Source organism: Coenobita brevimanus, chromosome 21, assembly GCF_032717465.1.
Source record: "Coenobita brevimanus isolate Jiangsu-jjx chromosome 21, ASM3271746v2, whole genome shotgun sequence".
Lineage (NCBI taxonomy): Eukaryota > Metazoa > Arthropoda > Malacostraca > Decapoda > Coenobitidae > Coenobita > Coenobita brevimanus.
The window spans coordinates 555,715-582,142 of NC_136974.1; the positions used below are offsets into that span (position 1 = coordinate 555,715).

General features: G+C 40.0%; 1 protein-coding gene and 1 long non-coding RNA gene across 2 annotated transcripts in view; both read right to left on the reverse strand.

Moving 5' to 3' along the window:
- Positions 1–7,389: 7,389 nt before the first annotated feature.
- LOC145392172 (uncharacterized) lies at positions 7,390–11,686 on the reverse strand. The gene is made up of 4 exons (XR_013895948.1): positions 11,650–11,686; positions 10,890–10,943; positions 9,776–9,861; positions 7,390–7,813 (listed from the first exon to the last, which is right to left on the reverse strand). It is a non-coding gene; the product is annotated as an uncharacterized LOC145392172 (long non-coding RNA).
- A 5,400-nt stretch (positions 11,687–17,086) lies between these two features.
- LOC145392173 (uncharacterized) overlaps positions 17,087–26,428 on the reverse strand; it is a 74,856-nt gene continuing 65,514 nt past the window's right edge. Inside the window, exons 2-4 of the mRNA XM_080266621.1 lie at positions 26,236–26,313; positions 22,405–22,499; positions 17,087–17,691 (exon numbers count right to left, since the gene is read on the reverse strand). Coding sequence (XP_080122747.1) covers positions 17,547–17,691; positions 22,405–22,499; positions 26,236–26,313 — 318 coding nt within the window. The 3' untranslated portion in view covers positions 17,087–17,546. The remainder of the gene's footprint in view (positions 17,692–22,404; positions 22,500–26,235; positions 26,314–26,428) is intronic.

Sequence of the window (26,428 nt, forward strand, 5' to 3'; positions counted from 1 at the left end):
TTACATCATCATCATCATCATCATCCCTCTCTCTCAGCTCGACAAAAAATGTTTACATATTTTACCTGAGGGAACAGGTCCACTCCAACAAAACGAATATCAAGTCGTGGTTATGTGGAATTAATTGAGTCTGTTATCAGTTCGTCTCCTTGGTTACTAGAGTCTGCCCTGAGGAGAAGAGAGAGAGAGAGAGAGAGAAACAAGATAATATTATAATTATAAGGATTAAGTGCCTGTCAACTACACAAAGGTCATGAAGGTAGACATCAATATTTCAAGTCACCATCTTCCCATAGTTCCAGAAAGCAACATTTTTTTTTTTCTTTTTTAACATCCAAGTCCCTAATTGTATCGCTGGGTGAAGAGGGGAAGGGAAACTTCATCCCACAGTCTGATCGGCCCAGGCACACACACACACGTTTGAATCTGTTTACGCCCAGTGTTGCCAGGTGCTGGCCCTAAAATATCTGTAGAATCATCCATAAAATTTCTTGAGATTTGAAAAAAATTCTGTAGATCACAATTTCACGCATATACTGACAAAAGGTATGCAAATATAAGTCTTAGAAGTTATATGTGCCTTTATTTAAAAGAAAAAAAAATATGATTAATTCCATATGAATAATCTAAGATTAATAGTTTTATTAAGACTATGGTATGAATTTTCGTATTTCAAATTCATAAAATGCGGATTAACACACAGTTACTATGGGTCAAGTTAGACACGAACCTAACTGAAAATACTGAAAACAAGGGCTAAAAGAGCGAGCCTCTTTTTCACTTGTCGTTTTGCTCATAACTTTCTAGGCCAAATAACTATAACCTTGTTATATTAGATAACCGTAGGAACAGTCGCTAACACCACTAATATATTCCAAATATGTCCAAACTTCCGAAACTAACTCTGACATACCTGCTTCTGACTCCCTCAGAATGTAAACAAAAATGGCAGTACACCGGCGCATTCGATAGTAGAAAAATGTATATATTTAATATTGAAATTTTCGTATTAGTTCACAGATTAAGCAGTTTATAAGTATATTAATTGTTATACTGCAAGTACTAGTCTAATATAGCTTAAGCGACATAATTTTAAATTAAAGAAATTACATTACTTCATAGAAAACTTTGTTTCAAGGGTTAACTACTGTATACAATACGCTTTCTTTCAGGACTGTCTTCTTGCCCACTGCTAAATTTCTCTATGGTATTTGTAAATTGAATTCCTTTCCATATTACTTGTAAAATTTCTTGAGAATTTCTGTAATATATCAAAATATCTGTAGATTAAGCACAAAATTCTGTATTTCTGTAGATCCTTCCAAAAATCTGTAGAAATACAGAAATTTCTGTAGACCTGGCAACCCTGTAAAATTACGCCGTCGAGCTGCACGGGTCCTCCTGGAAGGCTGGGGGTTGACTGAGCCCAAAACACAAAATGATGCAGTTGCCACTTTTGTCTGGAGTGCTACCCACAAAAATCGTACATTTTACCCACAAAAAACCCACAAACTTGGATGGAATACCCACATATTTACCCACAAATATTTTTCTTTATTTTTTATACAAATTATATTTCATGGTGGTTAATTTAATCAAGTCAACACAATAATTGTGTTCATGTGTTAATATATTTCTGCATTACTTTTTGACACAATTGTAGTTGAAAGATTGACAAAATCAAAATAACAACCTATTTCCAATATCAGCAGTCTGGCAATCAGTCAAGCAGTCTAACATAAAGAAGAAATTTCATTAATAGGACTACAAATGGCTTTACTGATCATACACTGTCTTAGTCCATGTCTATAGAAATCACATCATCACTGCCCTCGTCTTCAGCACTATCTTTAGCTCCAAAGTTTCTTATCATATCATTGGAGGGTACAAAACTTGAACAGTTCAGGGACTGCAGTGCCAGTCCATAGCGGATCTGCAGTATGGCTTCTACTGTTCTCACACTTAACCTATTCCTTAATTTTGAATGAACTACATTCATTTGCGAAAAAATTCTCTCAATGCTGGCATTAGAGAAAGGCAAGGACAGTAGTGAGAGTGCAAGTGATGATAGGTTTGGAAACTTTTTTGCACCTGTGGACATTGTGTACTCATTTACCTCAGCCCAGAAACTAACAGTATCTCTAAGACATTCTTTGGGCCACTGTACAAAGCTGACGTTATCCCATTCAGTCTCCAATCCATCCATATCTACAAAGGTTGATTTATATCTGCAGGCAATAGGCATAATAGACCGTTTGCACTGGGAGGTAACATTAGATGGATGGAAGTTCTTTAACATCAGGAGAATGTCAACATTGTCTGGAAGGCGCTGCTCTACTTGAATTAAAAGTTCTAGCATGAAATTTTTGCAGCGTTCCTTAACATAACTGATCTGATTACTACTCAGAGAACATGATTGTGCACATAAGTTGAACTCATGACCAAAGTTAATGACTGTGTGTGGTAGGATGTAACTCTGATTGTTAAGGTTAGGCAGATTTTCTTTGGGACACTTTGACAAGTAATTTGAATCAACTACTACTTGCATAAGACTACGGTACATATCCATTAGACCATCGGTGATCTTTGTAATATCAACATTCTGGCTCTGAAAAAGTTTATTTTTTCTTACAACCTCCTTCAGGATCTTTCGAAGAAACAGGAGGTACAGCTTGATTTGAGGATCCTTGTAAATATTTGCAAGCTCTTTTGCTGTGTGACAACGTTCTTTTGAAGCACACATTTCAAAATGAAGTTTCAAAGCATCCCATTCATCAAGTATGACATTTATTGCTTCCAAGCGTGCTAGCCACCGTGTAGCAGCCAACCCCGGGACTTTCTTGGGCATACTACCACTTCCTTCTAGCACCTTATACAGCTCTTGGTATGTGTGCATTCTTTTTGGGCTGTTTGAGAACCAAGTATGTGTTTCCCTAACTAAAAACAAAATAACCGTAGGAAGAACATCACAGGCTTTGGCAGCAGCTAAATGGAGTGAGTGACATACGCATCTTACAAGAACTAACTCAGGATTATTATTTTTTAGTAAAGTTGAAAGAGAATGTGTTTTTCCAACCATTGCGCTGGCCCCATCAGTACCTATGCCAACCAACTTGTCAAGACTTAAACCATCCTCCTCAAGACAGCCTTTTAATGTTGTGTAGGTAGTGTCTGCAGTTGTATCTTTCAAAGGTACAAGACGATAAAATGTGTCAACTATGGTTCTTTTCTTTGCACTGTAAAACCGAATACTCAATCCCAAGCATGCGATATTTGCCTCATTAGTGCTCTCATCAACTATTAAACTGTAATATTGGTCACCTATCTCATTTCTCAGATTCTGTACCAAAGATGGGGCCAATACATGTTTCTGCAATCGAGCACACTTTGTACGATGGAGCTTTATTTTCTGTAGTGTACTTGATTTTTTGTCTAACTGAGATATTAATTCACCTAAATGGTCTACTGACAAAGTAGAAGCATGCTCAGAGATAAACACAGCTAATTTCAGTTCAGCTACTTTTGTGGGGTCACTTTCTGCAAGCATAAAACTGTCTTTAATTGATGACTGAACTTTACTTCCAGATGGCTTTATGGTCTCGATGTGACTCTTTGTTTCAGCATGGCCAAGAATGGTTTTCAAGTGCGCTTGTAAGGAAGTGCCACAAACTTTGCATCTGGCTTTGGTGCTGTCACCCGGGAATGCCTGAAGCCATCCTGAGGAAAAAAAAAAAAAGTCCTATGTATTTACTATTTATTTAAATATTGAACTATTCGTTTACTATAACTGTACACCACCTACTGAAAATTAATTTTTACCACTGTCACACACACACACACACACACACACACACACACACACACACACACACACACACACACTTTGCCGATATGCAAGGCAACAATTAGTAGGAAGGTAAGATATACTGTATATTGTTTCGAATAAAATGAGTAAGTATTTATGTGCGTGAAAATTGAATCTAAAAATAAGTGTCAGTAGGTCGGTTATATATATATATATATATATATATATATATATATATATCCGAAGTCGCTGGATAATGAGAATGAAATCATGTGAATTTGTGCTAAAAATGCTAGTTCCAAAGACATGTCACTAGCCTATAGGAAAAAGCATTGGCTATAATATAGGCTAACACTAGTTAAAAAGATGTGTTACGTACGATATGTCAAGAGTAACATTAAGAAACATTAACGAACGTCAAAAATATATGACAGTAGGTCTATATAGCTTACTCGTGTGTGTGTGTGTGTGTGTGTGTGTGTGTGTGTGTGTGTGTGTGTGCTGCCACACTAAACCATAAAATGGAATTATAAAACTAACCTTTGAATCGGCCGTCAATTTCCCAAGCTGATCTGTAATGCTGAGTGTATTTTTTGTCACTCATGGTAGGTTAATTAGGGCTACCACTAGCCCAGAAGCTGGAAACAGTACTCTGTAACTATGTAGTACAGTTGTACCCTGTAGGGTCACTTGTGGTTGAACCGATCTATTGACTGGCTGAGTGAAGAGTGGCACTGTGACCGTGGTTACGTGGAAAGAAAAACGTCAACCTCTCTGAACGTGATCAAAACAGGAAGCCTACGGGAACGCACGCTCAGTCAGGACACAGTAAGAATATGATATAATTTCATATAGCCCACATAACCATTGTATATTAATGTTTTATCACATTTTACTTCTTGGAAAATGAATATAATCGCAGATTTATATATTTAGCATAAACACCCCTAAAACTACCCACAAATACAATGAATACCCACAAACTTTACCCACAAATAGACGTAAAATCGCCTCACCCATAAAGGCACCCATAAATAGCCTTCTTACCCACAGATTTGTGGGTAAAAACCCACAAAACGGCAACACTGATAATGATGTGTTTATATACAAGTGATGTTCGTTAGGGATGTGAACCCAAACATTACAGCATATATATATATTTTTTAAATTATTATACGTGTAGGTCTGCATCTTGGGGGGGATGTGGAATAGTTTAATAGGTGGAGGTGTACATGACAATACTGTTTTTCCCGAAGAATTAGAAAAAAAAAAAACTAGAAAGAACTATTTTGCCTATCTATCTATCTATAGCCAGACGCCATAATCCCATAAGGGGTGGTCGTTTGTCGCTGAGTTAGGTGAATGCGATCGCTCTACATACTTTCCATAGCACTTCTTTGTGACTAGCATCATGATCTAGTGTCAATCTATTCTCGCAACTCTGCAGTCAAGATGGAGAGAGAGATGGGAATTTTAGGCCAAGTTAGAGTGAAAAGAGTATAGATCACCCAGGAGTCAATGAAATCCAAGCCAAGCACTCTACGAAGGCGCTGACAGAGGAACGTTTCTCCAGCTGACAGAGGAACGTTTCTCCAGCTGACGAAGGAACGTTTCTCCAGCTGACAAAGGAACGTTTCTCCAGCTGACAAAGGAACATTTCTCCAGCTGATAAAGGAACGTTTCTCCACCCATCCCCCCAAAACGTTCCTGATCCATGCCTGGGTGTATCTCCAACAGTGTTCTGAACCTCTGGCCATATGCAAGGGTGAGGGGCTGTGTAAGTTATAAGGACACCCTAATTAATAAGAACCACAAATAAGACACTTGTTACAACTATACTCCTTTTGCTCTAACCTGGCCTAATGTTGCCATCTCTCCGTGTTGAATTCAGAGTTATGACAAAAGGCTAGCACTGAAATATGATGCAAGTCGCGAGGAAGTCCCTGTGGACAGGAGGTAGAGCCACATCATCTTTTTCTCTTTTTCGGCCACAGATCTACGTGAAATAAGCTGCAAGAGGACCAAAATCTGTGCCACGTTAAGGTAAAAACAGTACAGCACCGCAAGTATATCCTACACCTGTGACATCACGGACAATGCTGAGAAATACCACCTCCGCAGTGAATGTTACGGGTATCACTCGCAGCACCCAATTATTCTCGCGCTGGTGTTGTGACTGTCTGGTTCACGCCTATTACCGACACACCCAAACTACCCACGGGTGTTATGGCTATGGCTGTTGTTGCCGCTGTGCCTCCCGATACCCGTAAAAGGAGTTGCAGTCAATGCCATTACATAAATCCCTAAAATGATGATCCAGTACCAAACACCCTGACGGAATGGAGCGTCTCTTAGGCCACTGCACATCTTTCTTGTATCCCGCTGTCACTGTCATTCATATCACTGGCACTTTTTTTTTTTGGGGGGGGAGGAGGGGGAGGGGGGAAGTAGGCCAAATTTTCGGCAGTCTAATGACTACTTATAATTAAAAAAATCTGTTTCCCATAATATACAAATATCTGGCATAAATGTTACCACCAAGTCACTGAAATGAGAGAGAGATTTGGTGATACATTTTCAGGAAGATGATAACGAGTCGGCATTAAATCAGTTGTAATTTTGCTAGGAATCTCACACACACACACACACACACACACATACCTTTGTCAAGATCAACAAGCAATGCGAAACAAAACATAAACAGACATAGCAAGTCCAAACGCTTTACTGAAATTTGTTCTTTGCTGTGGGTGTGATGAGTTACTGGTTCGAGGATGAGGTGGAAGGATGGAGTGGAGAGGGACCTGAGGGACAGACTTGATGGATGGGGATGAGGAGGACAGAGGAAGATGGAGAGAAAGCATTAGGGAAACTGACTCTTGATGTTATAAATACCCTGAAGACATGATTCTCTACGGCAGTGGTTTCCAACCTTTTCTAATTCTCGTCCCCCCCCCCCTCAATGACACGTTCCTTGCGCCCCCCTTCCTCAAATACTGTATTATACTGGCATAGTTGGCACGTCAATAAATATCATAGATTCTTAATCTTTTAAATTGTTTATATATTCAGATAACCAGATTTCTAATTCATATCTGAAGTATTTTCTCCATCTTTAGAAATTACTGAATTCCATCATAATTCATAGTTTTCAAATATTATTACCCTCTTTATCAAGCCTTCGCACCCCCCAGGCAGCCCTTCGTGTCCCCCTAGGGGGGGCGCGCCCCACAGGCTGGAAACCACTGCGCTACGGGAAGTTGATGGGCGAGACGGTGGGTCCAAAAAAAAGATATTTATTTTTCATGAACAGTTTATTTGGTCATTTGGGTGGAAGACATGATACTCCCAATCTTTCATTTATGCAACAGGTCAGCTCTGGAACTGTCTCCCTCTATCTGTATTTCCTGCTGCCTATGATCTCCAGTCTTTCAAACGCAGTGTGTCCAGGCATCTCAAAATGATCGGATCTTGAATTTGGCTCTCTATTGTATTTTGTTTTTCTCTTGGAGGGAACTGTTACCGCGGGCTCATGGCCTTTGGTTCCTTCTTCCTCGCATAAAAAAAAAAAAAAAAAATACGGGTAGAAAATGGATGATGAGATAATTAAAGATACATAGATTTTTCTCAACAATTTATTGACACTGAGATTCTTATAAGTTTGATGCGTTACTCCTGTACAGTAATATCAAACGGCAAATGAAAATTACGGTCCTTCATCCTTCCCATAGCACTTCTTCGTGACTGGCTCAGTATTCTAGTGTTAGTTTCTTGTTACATCTCAGCATTCTAGAGGGACAGATGGCAATTTTAAGCCTAGTTGAAGTGAACAGGGTAGAGGAATTGTGTATATCCGGCGTGATGGGTTACAGGAAGTAGACAGGTGAGGTGGTGGGATGGGCGCAAGTGGTTCCGCAACACACCCCCAATGGACAGCACTTCTGCACCCCAGGGCAGTCAAAATCGCTGCGGCAGGCGTAGTGGTACTGTGGATCAGGATCTACGAGGCTGTGGGCAGGATAGGGTACAGTCTTGAGCAAAAGTTCCGTGACACTGCTGGCTGTGACAAAGAAAGGTGTTACGTGACCTGAATTTCCGTGACGTCAATATGAGGCACACACACACACACACACAGACACACACAAAATGAGGAATGATACTCTCTAGCAGGATACATTCCCATCACCTGGGGCCCCCTAGCACCTCTTCTTTAGCGATTTAATTTATGATATGACTGGTTAATACCCATTTGTATGAAATTTACGCAGAGTATGGTGATGTTGGAAGGATTTATGTAACAGAAGAAAGTGAGGTATACTAAACGAAATAAATCGCTAAGGAAAAGTGTTAGGTAGCTTCTTCAACCAACGAGAATAAGGTCATGTCAGGATGAGGAATACAGAAGGCAGGGGATAATATTGGGAGAGGAATATCGGAGAAAATTTGCGCATAGGTTACCTGGTTGAGGTCATTAGCCACCTGAATCACCTTGACCGTACACCTGACATGAAAATGGCGTCCCCTTTTCGTCTTTTACCTGTTATTTAATGGCAACAAAAGATTATATTACATACATACATCGTTTCCTTACGTTTTTCACAGCCAGCCACATTTCACTACCCACTTCCTGTAACACCTTAGCATACGAGAGAGAGGTAGTTTCCGGTTAGATGAGAATATGGTAGCTACGGTAATAATGCTTCGTCACTCCAAAATGGTTTCTCTAGTTAAGCAAATCGTCTGTATGCAGGAAGGGGAATAAAAACGGCACTGGATTGAAAGGGTTAACCTCCTCTGATCGGCCATATTGATTTTTTCCCCTAGTTAATTCGTTCCTAAATCCCCTCAAACGACAGGCGAACAACCACAAAAATTTACTGAGCACCGCCTCTTATCTCACAGCTCGAAAACTCTCCTCAGCTGAATAAAACCGTCTGAAAGGGGGTTAGATGGAGAGGAAAGCCCCTATCACCTACATACCACGTCCCAGATAGCAGAAGGCGAATTTTCTCTTCCCAGGCTGTTGCTGACTTGTACGGTAGACTCTTCTCTCATCATTATTCTGCCTCTTACATCTAGTTTTCCTTTTTTCTTTCTTTCCTTTCCATGTGAAGGTCTAACTTATGCACTGGGACCATGGCACCTCCTTTATGGTCATTCGCTGGTATGAAAAGTGAAAGAAAAATGAACTTTCTCAAACACAGGTGAAGAAATATTATGCTTTATGGCAGCGAAACTTGGTCCGTAAGAGAAGAAGACAGATACAGACTGGAAACACATTGAAATTAAAAGGCTGAGATGGATGAGTAAGATTTAGTAAGCGACAGGACTGAGAATAGTGTGCTACGAAAGATCTAGCATGGAAAATATCAGAGAAGTGACGAGAATGGAAGGCGGAGGTGGTTTGGCCATGTTGGAGGGAGGTGAGAGGCTGAGGAGGGTAACGGGTGAATATGTGGAGGGAGGAGAGGCCAGTGGTAGACCAAAAGGAAGACGAGGAGTGAGGTCAAGAATGGGTACCTCTAGGCCTGGGGACTGAGCTGGGAAATGGCACAAGATGGCGTCAAATGGTAAGCTGGCATCGAGAGAGAGAGAGAGAGAGAGAGAAACTACGCGTACACGTGGTTAAAGGTTTCTAGACGTAAATGGGAGCGTATAACAGCATCCGTCCCACACTTAGGCGAGACAGAAAGCGGTTTATGGTCAGCTATGCGTTTAGAAACTACAATTATTTCCATTATCACTAGGGCACTGTCTATACTGCTAGGTGTGGAGTTACGTTTAAGCTTCGATCAAGGTAAGGATAATTTAGAACCGAGAGGAAACGTAACCAAACACTTCCTCTCGCTTAGTGGGTGGGGCTGCAGTTAGGATCTTTATTATTATCTGAATTATGGACAAATAAAGGAGGCAAGGATTATTTACGTAACTCCCTGATATAAAAAGGTGAGTGTAAGATTGTAGACTTACCCTCCTGAGATGGGTGGTGGAGGGGCGGGAAAGAGTGGACATTCCCCTGGCTTGCTTTTATATTTGGCGCCGCCCTCTGCTATCACCTGTAACACCATCGCCATGTGTTAATATGTACACACACTCACACCCCTTTATTATTCAGAGCTCATACTTGTCCTCATGCATCTAGAACGATAATATCCCTTAAGAGAATTCCGGTATATTCTTAATGTGGTCTCACCTACAAAGTGGCCTCCATGCATCCGTAAAGGTAAATGATTTCACACCTGAAGTGCTTGTGACAATAAAGAACCAGTAATTAATAATGTAATAACGCTGCTTTACTCTAATTCATCTATTAAAACCGTGGTATTCGTAAGGACGCTAACACATGGAGTAAACCAAACAAAAACATAGACAAGAATTTAAAAACGACGCTCGGGCAAAGAACACTTCTGGGTTTTGAGGACAAATCATAAAATGGCGGTAACACAAAGAAGAGACAAGATAACCATCTAACACTAACAAAATAATAAAACATCAACACCAGCTTCCGGCCTTTCTGACAACACGGAGGTACGATATTTTTCCTAGACCTAGATTTTGACACTGCCAGGCGCACGACCATCCCAACACTACCCACATCCCCCCTAGATACAAGCCCCACCTTCAGCCAACATTCATCACAATAACCAAACCAGGGGAAGGGAGTTGCTAAAATTCCCTCAATATTATCGTACTTAATGTTAAATAATTCTGACCCACGTCTAGCTTTGACTTCTCCCGTAATTCAAACTTTCTCTTAACCCTTTGGATGCGGCTGCAATTCTCCAGTATCTTATTTGGACTTCAGCCAGTTGAGGAAAGAATTTGCCCTTTGTAACGGTGGAAACATGATAACCTTTGTAAAATATTCATAAACTGCATAATGAGACGGGTAATCTGTACTATACATTAACCGTTGACTTGGAATACATTTTTCTTCTTCTCGATTAGACTATGATGAATGACCAGACTATGTTACTTGATATTAAACCCTGCTTATTACACATTACCTCTTCCTTTACATCTTTATTCCTATCTTTAATATACCATGAAACTGTACGCTAAAGCAATTACTGATAACACTCACCACACAACAGATCGCCATCATCACCACCACCACCACTACCCTCTCACGCATCATCTGCAAACAGCAAAATGACATCAGACAACCACATAAACCAATATACAAGCTTTAAATATACGACTGAGTAAACCAATTTGGGATACTGAATATTAAACCCAGATCTTTTTCTAACAATTATTTAACTCCGCTTTGTCATTCGGTTTAAAATATGCTTCAGGAAAATCATTGTGTCTGGAATATATCTTACCTCGTCGTGTTATACTAGGCTAAAATATATCGCTTTTCGTATTAGGGTACAAAAAAACAGACGATTTAAACTTTAAGACATAATTTCATCCAAGAAAGATGTTTTTGATTAATTTTTTCTTCAAAGTTACATTCGTTAAGTTTTTGTAGTGCTGTTATTATTATTGTTGTTACTACTACTACTACTACTACCAAATATTATTATTATTATTATTTATTTCGGTCACTTCTGTTGCTCTTCTCAATCTGGCTAACTTCACTTTGGTTAACATTTTAAGTCTCAGCCTACCTTACACCACTATACTTCGTTCACATTAACTTGGCACAGATTTTCGTCCTTTTGTAGCTTATTTAACGTAGCTCAGTGACAGCAGTACGTCTCAACACTTTCCGTAGCACTTCTTCGGGACTAGCATCGTATTCTAGTGTCAGCCTATTGTTACAGCTCAGCAATGAAGACAGCATCTTAATCCGTTGAGAGAGAGAGAGAGAGAGTTACATGGCAGGGTTTGCTCACCTCTCGCTCGCTTCACCGGACAGTGAATGTACACTCCCCCGTCAAAGGCTGAGGGGTGACTGGTAGCAAAACGGAAATTACGAGCTTATTTATACATGCCAGAGCCTAAAGCACTATTCATAAATGCACTTGAGCCTCAGCTGACTCAACTGCGTAACATTTCAGAATACGTTTGCCAAATTATTATGTTCAGTACGATGACACACCCTAGATAGATGTGGCACGGTAGATGGATAGATTTTGTTTCCATCATTACCAAAAATTGCTTTATTCAGTTGTGGGTCCTTTACTAGTGAAGAGGTTAAAGAATGCTATAATTATCTAACCTCCCGGGCCGCTAAATCTCTCGAAGATAAATTAATACGTCTGGAAGCGCTAAGAATTTAAAAGGCGCTAGAATGATGGGCATAGAAAACGTAAGTGGTTTTAAAAAATGCTAAATATGTAGGCGAAATTCGAAAAAAATCTACAATATACAGATGCTCTCGTCGAAATTCAGAGTTAGGATGATAAAATTGCCTACAAGGTGTCATAAGCGCTAATTTATAATCTTTGCTGTACAAACAAAGTACAGTAGATTGAATGATAACGTGAGCGACACACCAAAAAACTAGTTCCGATGACGATAATAATAATAATAATAGCAAGAAAATTTTCAGATAATAATGATGATGTATAACAAAAATCATAGTAATAAAAAACTTCCGATAATAATAAACTTTAGGAAAATAATAAAATCTCCAAAAATAATAACGATGGCGATAATAAAATAATGATAATGATAACAGAAACTTGCATCCCGTATACATAATCCAAGACTCTTTATAAATAGGGTCCCTGTTGTTTACACAGTGGCCTTACTGAAATCCCCAGCAAGTCAAAAAGTTTTCCTACTCTCCAAGGTTAAGCACACACACACACACACACACACACACACACACTCTCTCTCTCTCTAATAAACAGGCTACTGAACAAGCTCCCAGTTATTTTTCTCTCTCTCTCTCTCATACGCAACTAAAGCCTCCAGGTTCTCTCTCTCTCTCTCTCTCTCTCTCTCTCTCAAATACTGAAAAAGCCCGTTATAAAAGTAGTGGATGTTTTATTTTCTAGATAGATAAACTAGATAGATGTCACACAGGTAGACAGACTGATAGATTAGATAGATAACTTAGATGCTATTAACAGAAGCGCATTTTAATTTGGTTTATTTTTTTAATCGGAAATTTTAATATATTCTCATCATGTCAGTCCCTCTCATCACCAGTTAAATAAAAAGACAATTATTTTATTTTGAGAGAGAGAGAGAGAGAGAGAGAGAGAGAGAGAGAGAGAGAGAGAGAGAGAGAGAGAGAGAACTGAGGGGGACATGAGGGTGGGCGGTGTGGAGTGGTGGAAGTCAGAAGGAAAGCTGACGGATTTGGAAGCGAAATTTGGTGTCTTGGATCCGTCGACTTTTTTTTTTTCGTTTACAGTATTCTTGCCAATGAGAGGCTATATCTAACCTCCTCTAGGTCGGAGGAGGAGGAGGAGGAAAAAGAGGAGGAGGAAGAGGAGGAGGAGAAGGAAGAGAAGGACGAGGAGGAGGAGGAGGAGGAGGAGCAAGATGAGAGGAAGAAGTTACTGGAATGAATGGGCACTGATAAAAATATAAAGTTTACTAATATACGTCTTGCAATACACAGGTATATACAGATTAGTAGATATATAATAGATAAGAATAGATTAATATATCTAACAGATAAGGACATTAATTAAGAGACAGACCGTTCTCAGTTTGTTTATATTTTTTCATTCGGTTCATCTCGTAACATAGATTATTATTATTATTATTTTTTAAGAAGATAACAGAGAAAGGAAAAACAAAATAATTTAAAAAAATCCAAATACCAGATTACAGGCGTCCTCCACTTATAAAAAAAAATACGTATAGTTTTAGATTTATATATAACTACGGGATTTTATAACAGGCAGCTCCCCCGGCCGGTCTTATCAGTGCCACCACGCGAAGGAGCCCCCCCCCCCCCGCAGCAGCGTACGGGTCAGAAGTAGGGTGAGGTAGAGGGCAGGACGCAGAGGGAGCCGCGGCAGGCCCCCCCCGTAGGACAACACTTCTCTCGCCCGGGGCAATCAAAGTCATTACGGCAGGTGGGTTCCAGGGCGTCCAGGTGTGCTTGGCTGGGGAAGGAGAGGTTTTGTTTTAGTCTATCCATCTAACTATCTGTCTGTCTCTCTGCCGATCTATCAATCAGTGTGTCTATCTACCTGTCTTTGTATCTGTCTTTCTCGATCTGTCTGTCTGTCTCTCTCATTTTCTATCCCCATACGCCCTTCGAAGCGCCGCCCTCCGTCACCGCCTGCGACAGTGCAACCAGTGTTTAATAATAATAATAATAATAATAATAATGGTGATAATAATAACAATAATAATAATAATAATAATAATAACAATGATGATGATGATGATGATGATAATATGATGATGGTGATAACAATAATAATAATAATAATAATGATGATGATGATAATGACTGCGATGCTGCTGATGATGATAATAATAATAATAATAAATATAATGAGGCAGCAATGTCTCCTTGGTTACTATGTAAACTGCCCCTCCAGAGTGACTACACCTGGCCATCAATCAAGGTGACAAGAGTGACGAAAATTCTCGCCAGATTTCCGCCTTCATTATCCCATCAATCACATCTTCCTTCTTAGTGTAATTAAGAGTATTATTACTGTTTAATTATACTCTCACCACACAACAAAGCGCCGCCACCATCATCATCATCATCATCACCACCATCACCCTTTCACTCATCATCTGTAAACACGCAAACTATCATCACACACACACACACACACGCACACACACACACACACACACACACACACACACACACACACACACACACACAGACGCACGTAAAACAGAGACGGCGGATTGCTTTGATACGTGAGACAAAGATTACATTCAAGGCTTCGTAACACCCTTTCCTAAGCGATTTATTTTGCGTATGACACCTTAGTTTCTCCTGTAAACTATTTGTCACTTAAAAAAAAAAAATGTTGGCATAAGTCACGTAGAAGATAGGAAGGTGTAATGTGGGGAATAAATCGCTAAAGAAGAGGTGCTTAGAAATATCCAAGGCCATTTTAAGCGCATCCTTAACCATTTTATTGAGGAAGATTATATACCTCATTCAGATACGCTGACATTATATTACTTTATGATTTATTATTATTATTATTATTATTATTAGTGGTAGTAGTAGTAGTAACAGTGATAGTAGTAGCAGTAGTAATAGTAATAGTAGTAGTAGTAGTAGTCTTATTATAAAATTATTACACTAAATTACTATTGTTAAACTAATCTCCTTCATATTACTATTTACCTGTTAGCTTACCTTTCAGTACAATCACAGGTACTTTCACTAGTCTCAGGTTTACTCATTTTCACTAAGGTATATTATGCAGGTTAATGGTGGTGGAGAGGGACGCCTTCATGTGGTGGCACCTACATTACTGGGTGGTGGAGCTGCCTCGTTATGCAAAGGTCCTTCAACTCCCCCCCTATCCCCCGAAAGGAGAGTGGTGGATGCAGGAGTGGGGAAGTTTCAGCCTGCAATCCACTAGGTTCACGTTTGGATGAGCCGGGGGTTGCAAGTACTACTACTACTACAACTACTTCTACCACTATTACAGCCATTACTACTACTTCAGCTACTACGACTACCATCACCACCACCCCACCACTACTACTACTACCTACAACTACTACTGCCACTACTACTAGCATCACCACCACCACTACTACCACTACGCTTGTTAATCTTTAAGTGAACTATCATTAACCATAATTACACTACACGTCAAACGGTCGGGTTAACTCACCTTAATTACGCGAGGCTGTGAGACGCAGGTGCAGGTGGAAGGCCAGGGGGTGACTGGGAATAAGGCGGAGTAGGATGATGTTATATACACCCCCTAGGTCAGGTGTGTGTGTGTGTGTGTGTGTGTGTGTGTGTGTGTGTGTGTGTGTGTGTGTGTCCAAACAAGGGATAACAAGTTTGCCTTCAAAATTTCCCTGCGCTGTATTTTGATATGCACACACACACACACACACACACACACACACACACACACACACACACACACACACACACACACACACACACACAAAGGAACTAGTTATACATTCAAACAGATAACGGCACACACACTTTCTATGAGCACACACACACATTATAATTATTTTTTTTTACTGCGAATTATTTACCGTATCAAAAATCTAGAACCACCAATGGAAAGTTTATTATATTTTCCTTCTAAGCAAGATCCTAAAAATTATTGGTTGTACGTGAAGCCTACCTGTAAGACCAAGAATTATATATTTACCTTTTTCTTTAATTTTATGTCACCGTTCAGATAGCCGTAGTATCGTCTCTCTCTCTCTCCCACCCTACCTCTCTCTCTCTCTCTCGACGCTAACAGACCTATACGATGCTAATGACATGCCAATAAATTTTTTGAGGGGAAGGTAAGAGAGGCAAAAAAATGAAAATACTCCCCTGGCGGTGTAAACGTAAATTTCCCTCAAAAATAATGAAGTGGTGAATATAAAAGGGTAACGCCGTCCACCTTAGACCAGGGACTTTGCAAGAGCTAAATCAGATACCTAATTCCGATGTTTTCCAAGATTCTCGAAATGGATGTATCTTGATTCCGGCTTTAATTATTTATTGCTCATTTATTTATTCATTTCTTGCCAGGAGGGGACAACTTTGCACCCTTGAAGTATATGGTTCTTCTCGGCGTTACAAAAGTCAAAGTTTTCATCCGCTTCCTTGCACTGTGACTATTGCCAAATCTATGTCAAAGTTCAAAGATAGGAATGGAATACTTTGAAGCAACATTAGGCCAACATGCAGTATTTTGACTTCATATAGGCGAGGAAATATTTACTTTCACTTCCACAGTTGACGGGAAATTGAAGGTAAAGGATGATCGAGACTGAGTTGGAAAGATGAAGTGGGGGTGTATGTACTGTATTTGCCTTAATGTATAGCTGGTTGTATGGTGTAACGGCAGGAATGCATAGTGTAGCTGGGAGGAATTTTTTGTGTGGCTAGATTGGGGAATTTGCAAGCTCAGCGAAATGTGACCACCTTCTCTCTCAGGTAGTAGCAGAACCTGATGTAACCCACACCTGTCACCTGTATCAATCAGCACAGTACATCCGGAAACCACCAGGATCCTACTGAGCTTCTAACACCTGTACCATCTACCTACTCCAGGTACATGTATGAAGGAGGGTCGCTTGGAGTGGGGAATGAGGATGAAATGAGACAGGAACTGAAGGTGACCACAACGCAACTAGAAACAGGTGTCTGGCAAAAGGACGGCGGAAAAGGAAACAGACAGACAGGTAGGTAGTTCACAGTTTATTATTTGCCCATTTGACCCACCTGGTAGCAAATACACACAGAATAATTCACAGATAGATTCATGGATCATTTGAGTATAGTCTTGCTTTCATCTGAGGGAACTGGCCCACTGCTAAAACCTTAATACTAAATTGGGGTTACATAATATTCAGTCTTCATTATGAGGCTTCTTGGTTACTATAGTCCTCTTATCTCAACTTGATCCAGATTCTTCCCCATTTTGCAGCATATTTCACACAGCTCAGTGCCAGAAAAAGTCAATGCCACGGCTCTACATTCCTTCCCCGGCACTTCTTCCTGACTAGCATCATGTTCTACAGCTCAATATTCAAGATGGAGAGGTAGCAATTTTAGGCCAAGTTAGAGTAAAAGGGATCTTAGGTAAATCCCTCAAATTTACCCACACCTGGCCATCAACTGAGCTCCAGGTGGTTCGGGATCCAGGTAAGGTTAGTAGAAAGGTGGGAATGGTGAGGAGACAGGTGTGTCACAGAAGGTGCCGCAACACGCCCCAGTAGCACAGCACTTCTTTTCCCCGGGACAGTCAAAGTCATTATAGCAGGTGTAATGGAAGTACTCACCAGGGTCCTCAGGGCTGTCGAAGGAAGGTTTATTGCTGATGGAAGGTTTCTTGCTGGTTTTACGCCTGGGTTGGCATTGATTAAATCAAACTGATTTAATCATGTGATTAAATCATTGATTTCTTTGATTTAAAAAAAAAAAAAATTTCTAAAAGCTAACAAAAACAAAATATGAAGGTTTATAAGAGTTGTGTATAACCTTGTGCAGGCATTCATTTATTCAGATACTCAAGCATTAAGTTTGCAGATTTTGGAGAATGGTGCCATTAGAAATTGCTTATAAAAATTCATTTATCCCCAGAACTACTACTCTCTGGAATTCACTTCCTGGGAGTTGTTTCCCACAAACATTTAATCTACTTCAGTTCAAATCCAGTTGTTATAAATTGTTTATGAATGGAGGATGCCTTTAGGCACATGGACTTATTTTTTTTCCTTTGTTTTTCCTTCATTCATTATCTAAAAAAAAAAAAGAAAAAAAGTAATAAACAGTAACACAGAAGCCTTCCAATGTAACTTTCGATTTTTCATCAGTACTTATTTTAGGCGTAAAATCTTTGGCAGACAAAGCAAATATGAAATCATATGGAAATAGTGATGGAATTTCAACTGAGATTTAGGCAAACCTACCCTTCTTGCTTGGCCTTCAGCGGCAACGTTCCCTGAGTGTTGGGGCTTGTACTGAATGGTAAGGGGAAAAAAAATAATCTACCGTACCTTTAATTCTACCAAGTACCTTAGCATCTGAAATCATGGGTGCTTTAAAAAAAAATAACAACAGAGGAAGGAAAAGCAAATGAATGAAAAGAAAAATCCATACTCCAGATTAATGGCGTCCTCCATTCACAAAATATCAGCAACAGTTGGACTTATAGCTGGTGGTTGAAGTTTGGGGTGAAACAACTCTGGGGAAGCGAGTTCCAGAGAGATGCAGTTCGGGGAATAAAAGAATTCTGATAGGCAGAAGTTCTGCAATATGGCTGAGTGACATTCCAGTCATGAGCACTACCAGATGTAGCACGAGGGAAGGGATGGAGAGGTGGCACAATGGACGCAACTTCGTCTGAGCATTTGCCATAAAAATATCTGTAATATAATGCAAGGGAGGCAACATTCCTTATTTCCACGGGAGGTAGTTTATTTATAACAGAAGGGTATTAATAATTCCAACAGCTTTGTTCTGAAATTTGTCTAGTTGTTTTAATGCAACCTCTCCACATCCATTCCACAAGGGTGAGCAATATTCAAGCCGAGAGCACACATGACTTATAAATTATAGCTAATTGCTCGAGAGTGAAGAAGTTACGGACTCTGTACAATAATCCAAGTTTCTTTGAGGCGGTTTTAGCAAGTGATCTAACATGAGAGGTCCAGCTGAGGGCACTGTTAGGTGAGACAGCAAGAATTTCAATATTTTTGGAGATGGGAATAGTAGTAGCATTGAAGGCAATATACGAATCTGGCATTATGTCTATTAGTAAATTGTATGTATTTGGTTTTACTAGCATTAAATGAGACAATGTTATTTTGTCCCCATTCACTGATCACAGATAAGTCTTGATTTATGGAGATGGCTGTACTGAGTTGCGAGTTAGAGATATCAGACTTTGTAAATGGGTGTTTGAGTGTGAATGAACAGTGAAGTGTTGAGTCATCTGCATATGAATGGATGGGACTGTGGGTCACAGATAAGAGATATGAACCTGGAACAGGGTTGGCACCAGAACTGATCCCTGTCGCATGCCGGCGTTAATTGAGTGGAAATTGGAATATACATCATCTACTTTTACTCTTATTATTCTGTCGCTAAGATATGAGGAAAGCAGAGGAACAAAAGACGTTAGTCCATAGCAAGGGAGTCTGGACAGCAGGAAATGGTGCCATACTCTGTTGAAAGCTTTAGAAATATCTATTCCTGTTGCATGTATGGAGGAGGCTGGCTTAAAGTGGGAAGGAGAATGAAATGAGACAGGAACTGGAGGTGACAACAACGCAACTAGAAACAGGTGTCTGGCAAAAGGACAACAGAAAAGGTAACACACAGGCAGGTAGGTAGTTCACAGTTTATTATCTGCTTATTTGATTCACCTGGCAGCAAATACACACAGAATAATAGACAGGTAGATACGTGATTATTTGTGTATAGTCAGTTTTCATCTAAGGGAACTGGCCCACTCTCTCAACCTAAATACTGTGGGGTTACATAATATTCAGTTTGTCTTAATTATGAGGCTTCTTGGTTACTATAGTCCTTTTACCTCAACTTGACCCAGATTTTTTCCCCTTTTGCAGGATATTTCACGGAGCTCAGTGGCAGAAGAAGACAATGCCACGGCTCTACATCCCTTCAAGGCGCTTCTTCATGACTAGAATCATATTCTACAACTCAATATTCAAGATGGAGAGGTGGCAATTTTAGGCCAAGTTAGAGTAAAAAGGGTCTAGGTAAATCCATCCTCAAATCTACCCACACCTGGCCATCAACTGAGCTCCAGGTGGTTCGGGATCCAGGTAAGGTTAGTAGAAAGGTGGGAAAGGTGAGGAAGCAGGTGGGACGCAGACGGTGCCACAACACGCCCCAGTAGGACAGCACTTCTCATCCCCGGGACAGTCACAGTCGCTATGGCAGGTGTAGTGGAGGAACTCATCAGGCTCCTCAAGGCTGTCGAAGGAAGGTTGATTGCTGAAGGAAGGTTGATTGCTGAAGGAAGGTTTATTGCTGAAGGAAGGTTTATGCTGAAGGAAGGTTTATTGCTGAAGGAAGGCTTACAGCAGAAGGAAGGTTTATGCTGAAAGAAGGTTTATTGCTGAAGGAAGGTTTGTTACTGAAGGAAGGTTTATACTAAAGGAAGGTTTCTTGTTGGTTTTACACATTCTCTGCTTCTCACCGCAGACATTATCAAAATCATCACTACTATAAAAGCAGCTTCACTTCTCTCTCTCTCTCTCTCTCTCTTTGCGTATGGAAACTTATCATCAGGGTGACTTTTGAGGGTGACGTTACACCTTCCATTCGCAGATCAAAGAGGAAGGAGCCAGGGGATATGACACACTGGGCAGGATAGTGAGCACAGCCTTGGAGAATGATTATAGCACCTCCCATTGGCTAAGATCATAGAGGAGACTGCAGGAAGTGGTGGGTGGATGGGTTCCTGAAGGACAAGGAACATACTGTACTTTTATCTTTTATCGCGACAGTCTCCGGGCGTGATGTGCTACCTGCCGTAAACTAATGATTTATTTTTATTAACCACAAATATAACTGTTCTTGCCGTCTCCATAGGTATAATGTATACACTGCTAGGAGGGAAAAATATACTCTGCAATAGATGGCACACATGGTGCTGATGCCAGCTCTTTGGCTTCGAAGCTGAGGCCGAAGCCCATCAAAAGTCATGAAGCTGAAACTGAAGCCACCACCCTTGGAAAGTCGTGAGCTGAAGCCAAAGCCAGGTAAACATTCACAAAGACAAAGCCGAAGCTGTATGAATTTAATGAAGCCAGTAATCAGCTTGGTGTCACAGTATACTCTTACAGCAAGATTAAGAAGCATTGTTTCCACTGTCCCACATCTTGTAAACATATTCTGTTCCTGTAACAAATTATCTGGCCCTGGTGGTTTAGCCAGTGGTTGAAGCCAGCCCCTTGGCTTCGAAGCCGAAGCCAAAGCCCTTGGAAAGTTACAAAGCAGAAGCTGATGCTGAAGCAACGACCTTAAAATTATGGCTTCATGAAACCAAAGCTGGCTTCGGCCCCATGTCTGATAGATGGTGTGGGTAGATAACGCTGATATCCTTGTGCGAGGGGAAATTAAGTGGTGAGATAACTTTTACCTGACTCTGTGTTCTGGCAGTTTCTTTTTTTTTTTTTTTCTTTTTTTTTTTTTTAGGGATTAAGTATAACAGAACAAAACACTGGTTTTATAGGAAATACAGATAATGTAATAAACAGTGACACAGAACTCCTCCAAAATAACTTTCCAATTTTCTTCAGTACTGGTATTTATTGCAGGCATAAAATCCTTGGCAAATTAAATGTGGAATTATATGGAAATAGGAAATTTCACGATACTTAGACAAGTTTACCCTTTTTGTTGGCCTTCAGCGACAAAGTTCCCCGAGTGTTGGGGCTTGTACTGAATGGTAAGAGGACAAAATAATCTACCTTTTATTCTACCAAGTACTTAACCCCTCCCGTCTGGGTGACATGTATACATGTCTTTCTGGGGCCGTCCGGAGGTCATGTATACATGATCTAGCGTTTTGTAGTATTATTGTTATTGTATTATTATTATTATGATTACAGCACTATATTATAGTTTTAGCTAAGAAATTATGGTTTAAATAAAGATGATTTTTAAGAAAAACACCTCCTGGTGGTTTGGATGGTGAAAACAACCTCTGGATGTGATGGGTTAAGCATCTGAAATCATAGGTGCTTAAGTAGTAATATCGGGTGAAAAGTATGGATATGAAGAGTGATGAAAAAGGTAATTATATGAGTGGGTTTGAGGGCAGGATGAAAGTGAAGAAGCCAAGAGGGTGGATGAGTATGGAAAGTGAATTTGTAAGATAAGGGAACTGAAGAAATTTGAAAAAATGGTGATGTGGTATTGACTCCCCCCCATTCCTTCTGCTGTTCAGTAGCTTTCTGATCCTTCCCATCCCAGGTAAGGCCACGATGAGAGACATGGTTAGGACGAGAGTGGTGAAGACTGAAAGGCCTACCTGAGCTCTGGTCCCCCTGGGCTGGGTGGCGCGGCAGGGTATGGTATGCAGTACCCTGGTTTACTCCCAGTCCTCACGCGACCCTCCGTACCCACCTGTAATGCCATAACCACAGTGTTAAGAACGTGGAATAGCTACAGGACTGCCTCTCTCTCTCTCTCTCTCTCTCTCTCTCTCTCTCTCTCTCTTACACACACACACACACACACACACACACACACCAAGAGACATGCAGAAAGAGCAAATCCACATTAACTTAGAAGTGGCTGTGAACCTACATTCTCCCCATTTTATTATTATTATTACTATTATTGTTGTTGTTGTTATTATTATTATTATTATTATATTTTTGGTGTTTTTGAAGCATGGGAAATTCTCTGTGAAATCAACACTCATACTCCAGTTTCCCTTCAGTAACTCCCTATTCCACTGGCTCTTCCTAAAAACAAATCCAGCTCTTCCTCATTATTATCTATTTTTCTTTTTCCGGGTCTATCTCCAACCACGTCCTCCACTTCCTTCTCACCAGCGGGGTGGGGGGGGTAAGGAAAATAGGGATCGTGACCGCACAGTTCATTCAATTTACCGTAACTAGGCGGATATTTTTATTCTTTTGCAGTTTATTTCCCGTAGCTCAGTGGCAGGAAAAGGTAATCCTACGGCTCTATAGCCTTCCCTTAGCGCTTCTTCGTGACTAGCACCACATTCTAGTGTTCATCACCTGTTACAGCGCAGCATTCAAGATGGAGGGGGGACAAATTTACGCCAAGTTAAAGTGAACCAGGTATGGATAATTACAGTCTTCATTCGCCCTTTTGGTGGTGGATAGGGACCCCTTCATGTGGTGGCACTGATATAACCGGGGGGGATGAACTACCTGGTTGTACACACGTCTTATTTACTTCCTTATCCCGTGTGGATGTGGATGTGATAGGAAGCGTTAGGAGAAACACACTGAAATGGTTTGGCCATGTGGAGAGGATGGAAAGCGAGAGACTGACGAGAATGGAGAGGGAGGGGGAGGCCTAGGATAAGATGGAGAGATGGAGTGGAGAGGTATATGAGAGAGGGAGTGTGAGCTGGTAGCAGGGCAGTGAAATGGTGGGGGACAGGCCGACATGGAGGCGATTGTTTGTGGCCGCCCTTTACGGGACTGAGGCGTCTGGCAATAGACAGACAGATAGATCCCGCGATACAAGGACTGCAGAAGAGGAACTAAAGCCTGCAGTCCACGGAGTTCACATTCAGATAACCCTGAAACTACTACTACTACTCAGCTCTCCATTACCAAGCGGCTCTACGAAGGTGCTGCCATCTTATACTAGCAAGAAATAAAGTTAAAGAAGCCTAGATATGAATGGAAAGGTTAGGACATTTATCTTAGAACTGTTACCTGGCTTTCTTACACGATTTTCTTCTCTACCGGACGTCCTCTGCCTCTTCAACTATACCACTTATCCCCTTCATCTTTCAACATCCTTTTCTTTTCTCTCTCTCTTCTTTCCTCTATTGAGTTTTGGAGAGTTGTATTTTTTTCTCACATTTTTCAAAACTATCTCTCAGGCTATTCCCTTCAGTTTGGGATTCCTCGTGTGTGTGTGTGTGTGTGTGTGTGTGTTTAGGTTAGATGTCTGTTTTATTTGTCGCTTCACCACAACAATCTCAAAAAAAGCATAATATAATCGTCTACAGGAAGCAAAAAATAAATAAAGAAATAAAGTCACCGGTTATAAGGGCTTGATAATTAAAGGTAAATTTGTTATCATTATCCTGACACATACACGTCATCGCTACGTCACTCCTGGTTTTCCTTACGTCATCGCTACATCACTCCATCCTTACGTCATCGCTACGTCACTGCTGGTTTTTCTTACGTCATCGCTACGTCACTCCTGGTTTTTCTTAAGTCATCGCTACGTCACGCCTGGTTTTTCTTACGTCATCGCTACGTCACTCCTGGTTTTCCTTACGTCATCGCTACGTCACTCCTGGTTTTCCTTACGTCATCGCTACGTCACTCCATCCTTACGTCATCGCTACGTCACTCCTGGTTTTCCTTACGTCATCGCTACGTCACTTGGTTTTTCTTACGTCATCGCTACGTCACTCCTGGTTTTCCTTACGTCATCGCTACGTCACTCCTGGTTTTTCTTACGTCATCGCTACGTCACTCCTGGTTTTTCTTACGTCATCGCTACGTCACTCTTGGTTTTCCTTACGTCATTGCTACGTCACTCCTGGTTTTCCTTACGTCATTGCTACGTCACTCCATCCTTACGTCATCGCTACGTCACTCCTGGTTTTCCTTACGTCATCGCTACGTCACTCCTGGTTTTTCTTACGTCAACGCTACGTCACTCCTGGTTTTCCTTACGTCATCGCTACGTCACTCTTGATTTTTCTTACGTCATCGCTACGTCATGCCTGGCCTTCCTTTCACTCCCTTTTATCGCTTTTATATCACGCTAATCAGGTCCACAGGTAAAGGTGAGGGACGCCTTAGGGTGGTGGCACTGATATCACGGGTCGGCGCAACTGCCTGGGTATACAAACGTCCCATACTCGTTCTCTATCCCCCGAAGAGAGGATGGTGGACCGCAGGAGGAGGGGAATCCAAGCCTGCAGTCCACTGGGTTCGCGCTTCACATGAGCCTAGGCCCACAAAAACAAGACAAACAAAACAACATCAATAAACAAGAAAAAAAACAATAATCAATAAACAAGAAAAAAAACAATAAACATCAATAAACAAGAAAAAACAATAAACAACATTAATAAACAAGAAAAACAATAAACATCAATAAACAAGAAAAACAATAAACATCAATAAACAAGAAAAACAATAAACATCAATAAACAAGAAAAAACAATAAACATCAATAAACAAGAAGAAAAACAATAAACATCAATAAACAAGAAGAAAAACAATAAACATCAATAAACAAGAAGAAAAACAATAAACATCAATAAACAAGAAGAAAAACAATAAACATCAATAAACAAGAAAAATAAACAATAACAAGAAAAACAACAAATAACATCAATAAACAAGAAAAACAATAAACATCAATAAACAAGAAAAACAATAAACAACATTAATAAACAAGAAAAACAATAATAAACATCAATAAACAAGAAAAAACAATAAACAACATTAATAAACAAGAAAAACAATAAACATCAATAAACAAGAAAAACAATAATAAACATCAATAAACAAGAAAAACAATAAACAACATTAATAAACAAGAAAAACAATAAACATCAATAAACAATAAACATCAATAATAGAGTCCACAAATCCACTCCATGATCTGAAACACAAGAAACAAAAACAAAGCAACAAAACAACAAATAAAAACAAAAAAACGACAAAAATATCAAGAAAAAGGCAATAACGACAAAAACAAGAAAAAAAAACAAGAGCAACGAACAAGAAAAAACAACGAACAAAAACAAGAAACAAAACAAGAAATAAAAACAAGAAAGACAAAAACATCAAGAAAAAGGCAATAACGACAAAAAAAAAAAACGAGCAACGAACCAGAAAAAACAAGAACGACGAAAAACAAGAAACGAAAACAACAAAAACAAGAAATAAAAACACATCAAGAAAAAAACAATAACGACAAAAACAAGAGCATCAAATAAGAAAAAACACGACCGACGAAAAGCAAGAAATAAAAACAAAAAAAACAAGATATAAAAACAAGAAAAAAACAATAACAAAAACAAGAAAAAAAAACAGTAAGAAAAACGAGGAAAAAACAAGATCAAGCAACAACAACAACAATCACGCCTACCAACCCACTCAACACTCTAACTACTCACCACACAGCAGAGCGCCATCATCACTACCACCATCACCATCATCATCACTACCCTCTCCCTCCTACACTCACTCATCATCTGCAAACATCACCATAGCAGCATCAATCTCATTATTATTATTATTATTATTTTTATTATTATTATTATTACCGGTATTATTATTATTATTATTATTGTAGTAGTAGTAGTAGTA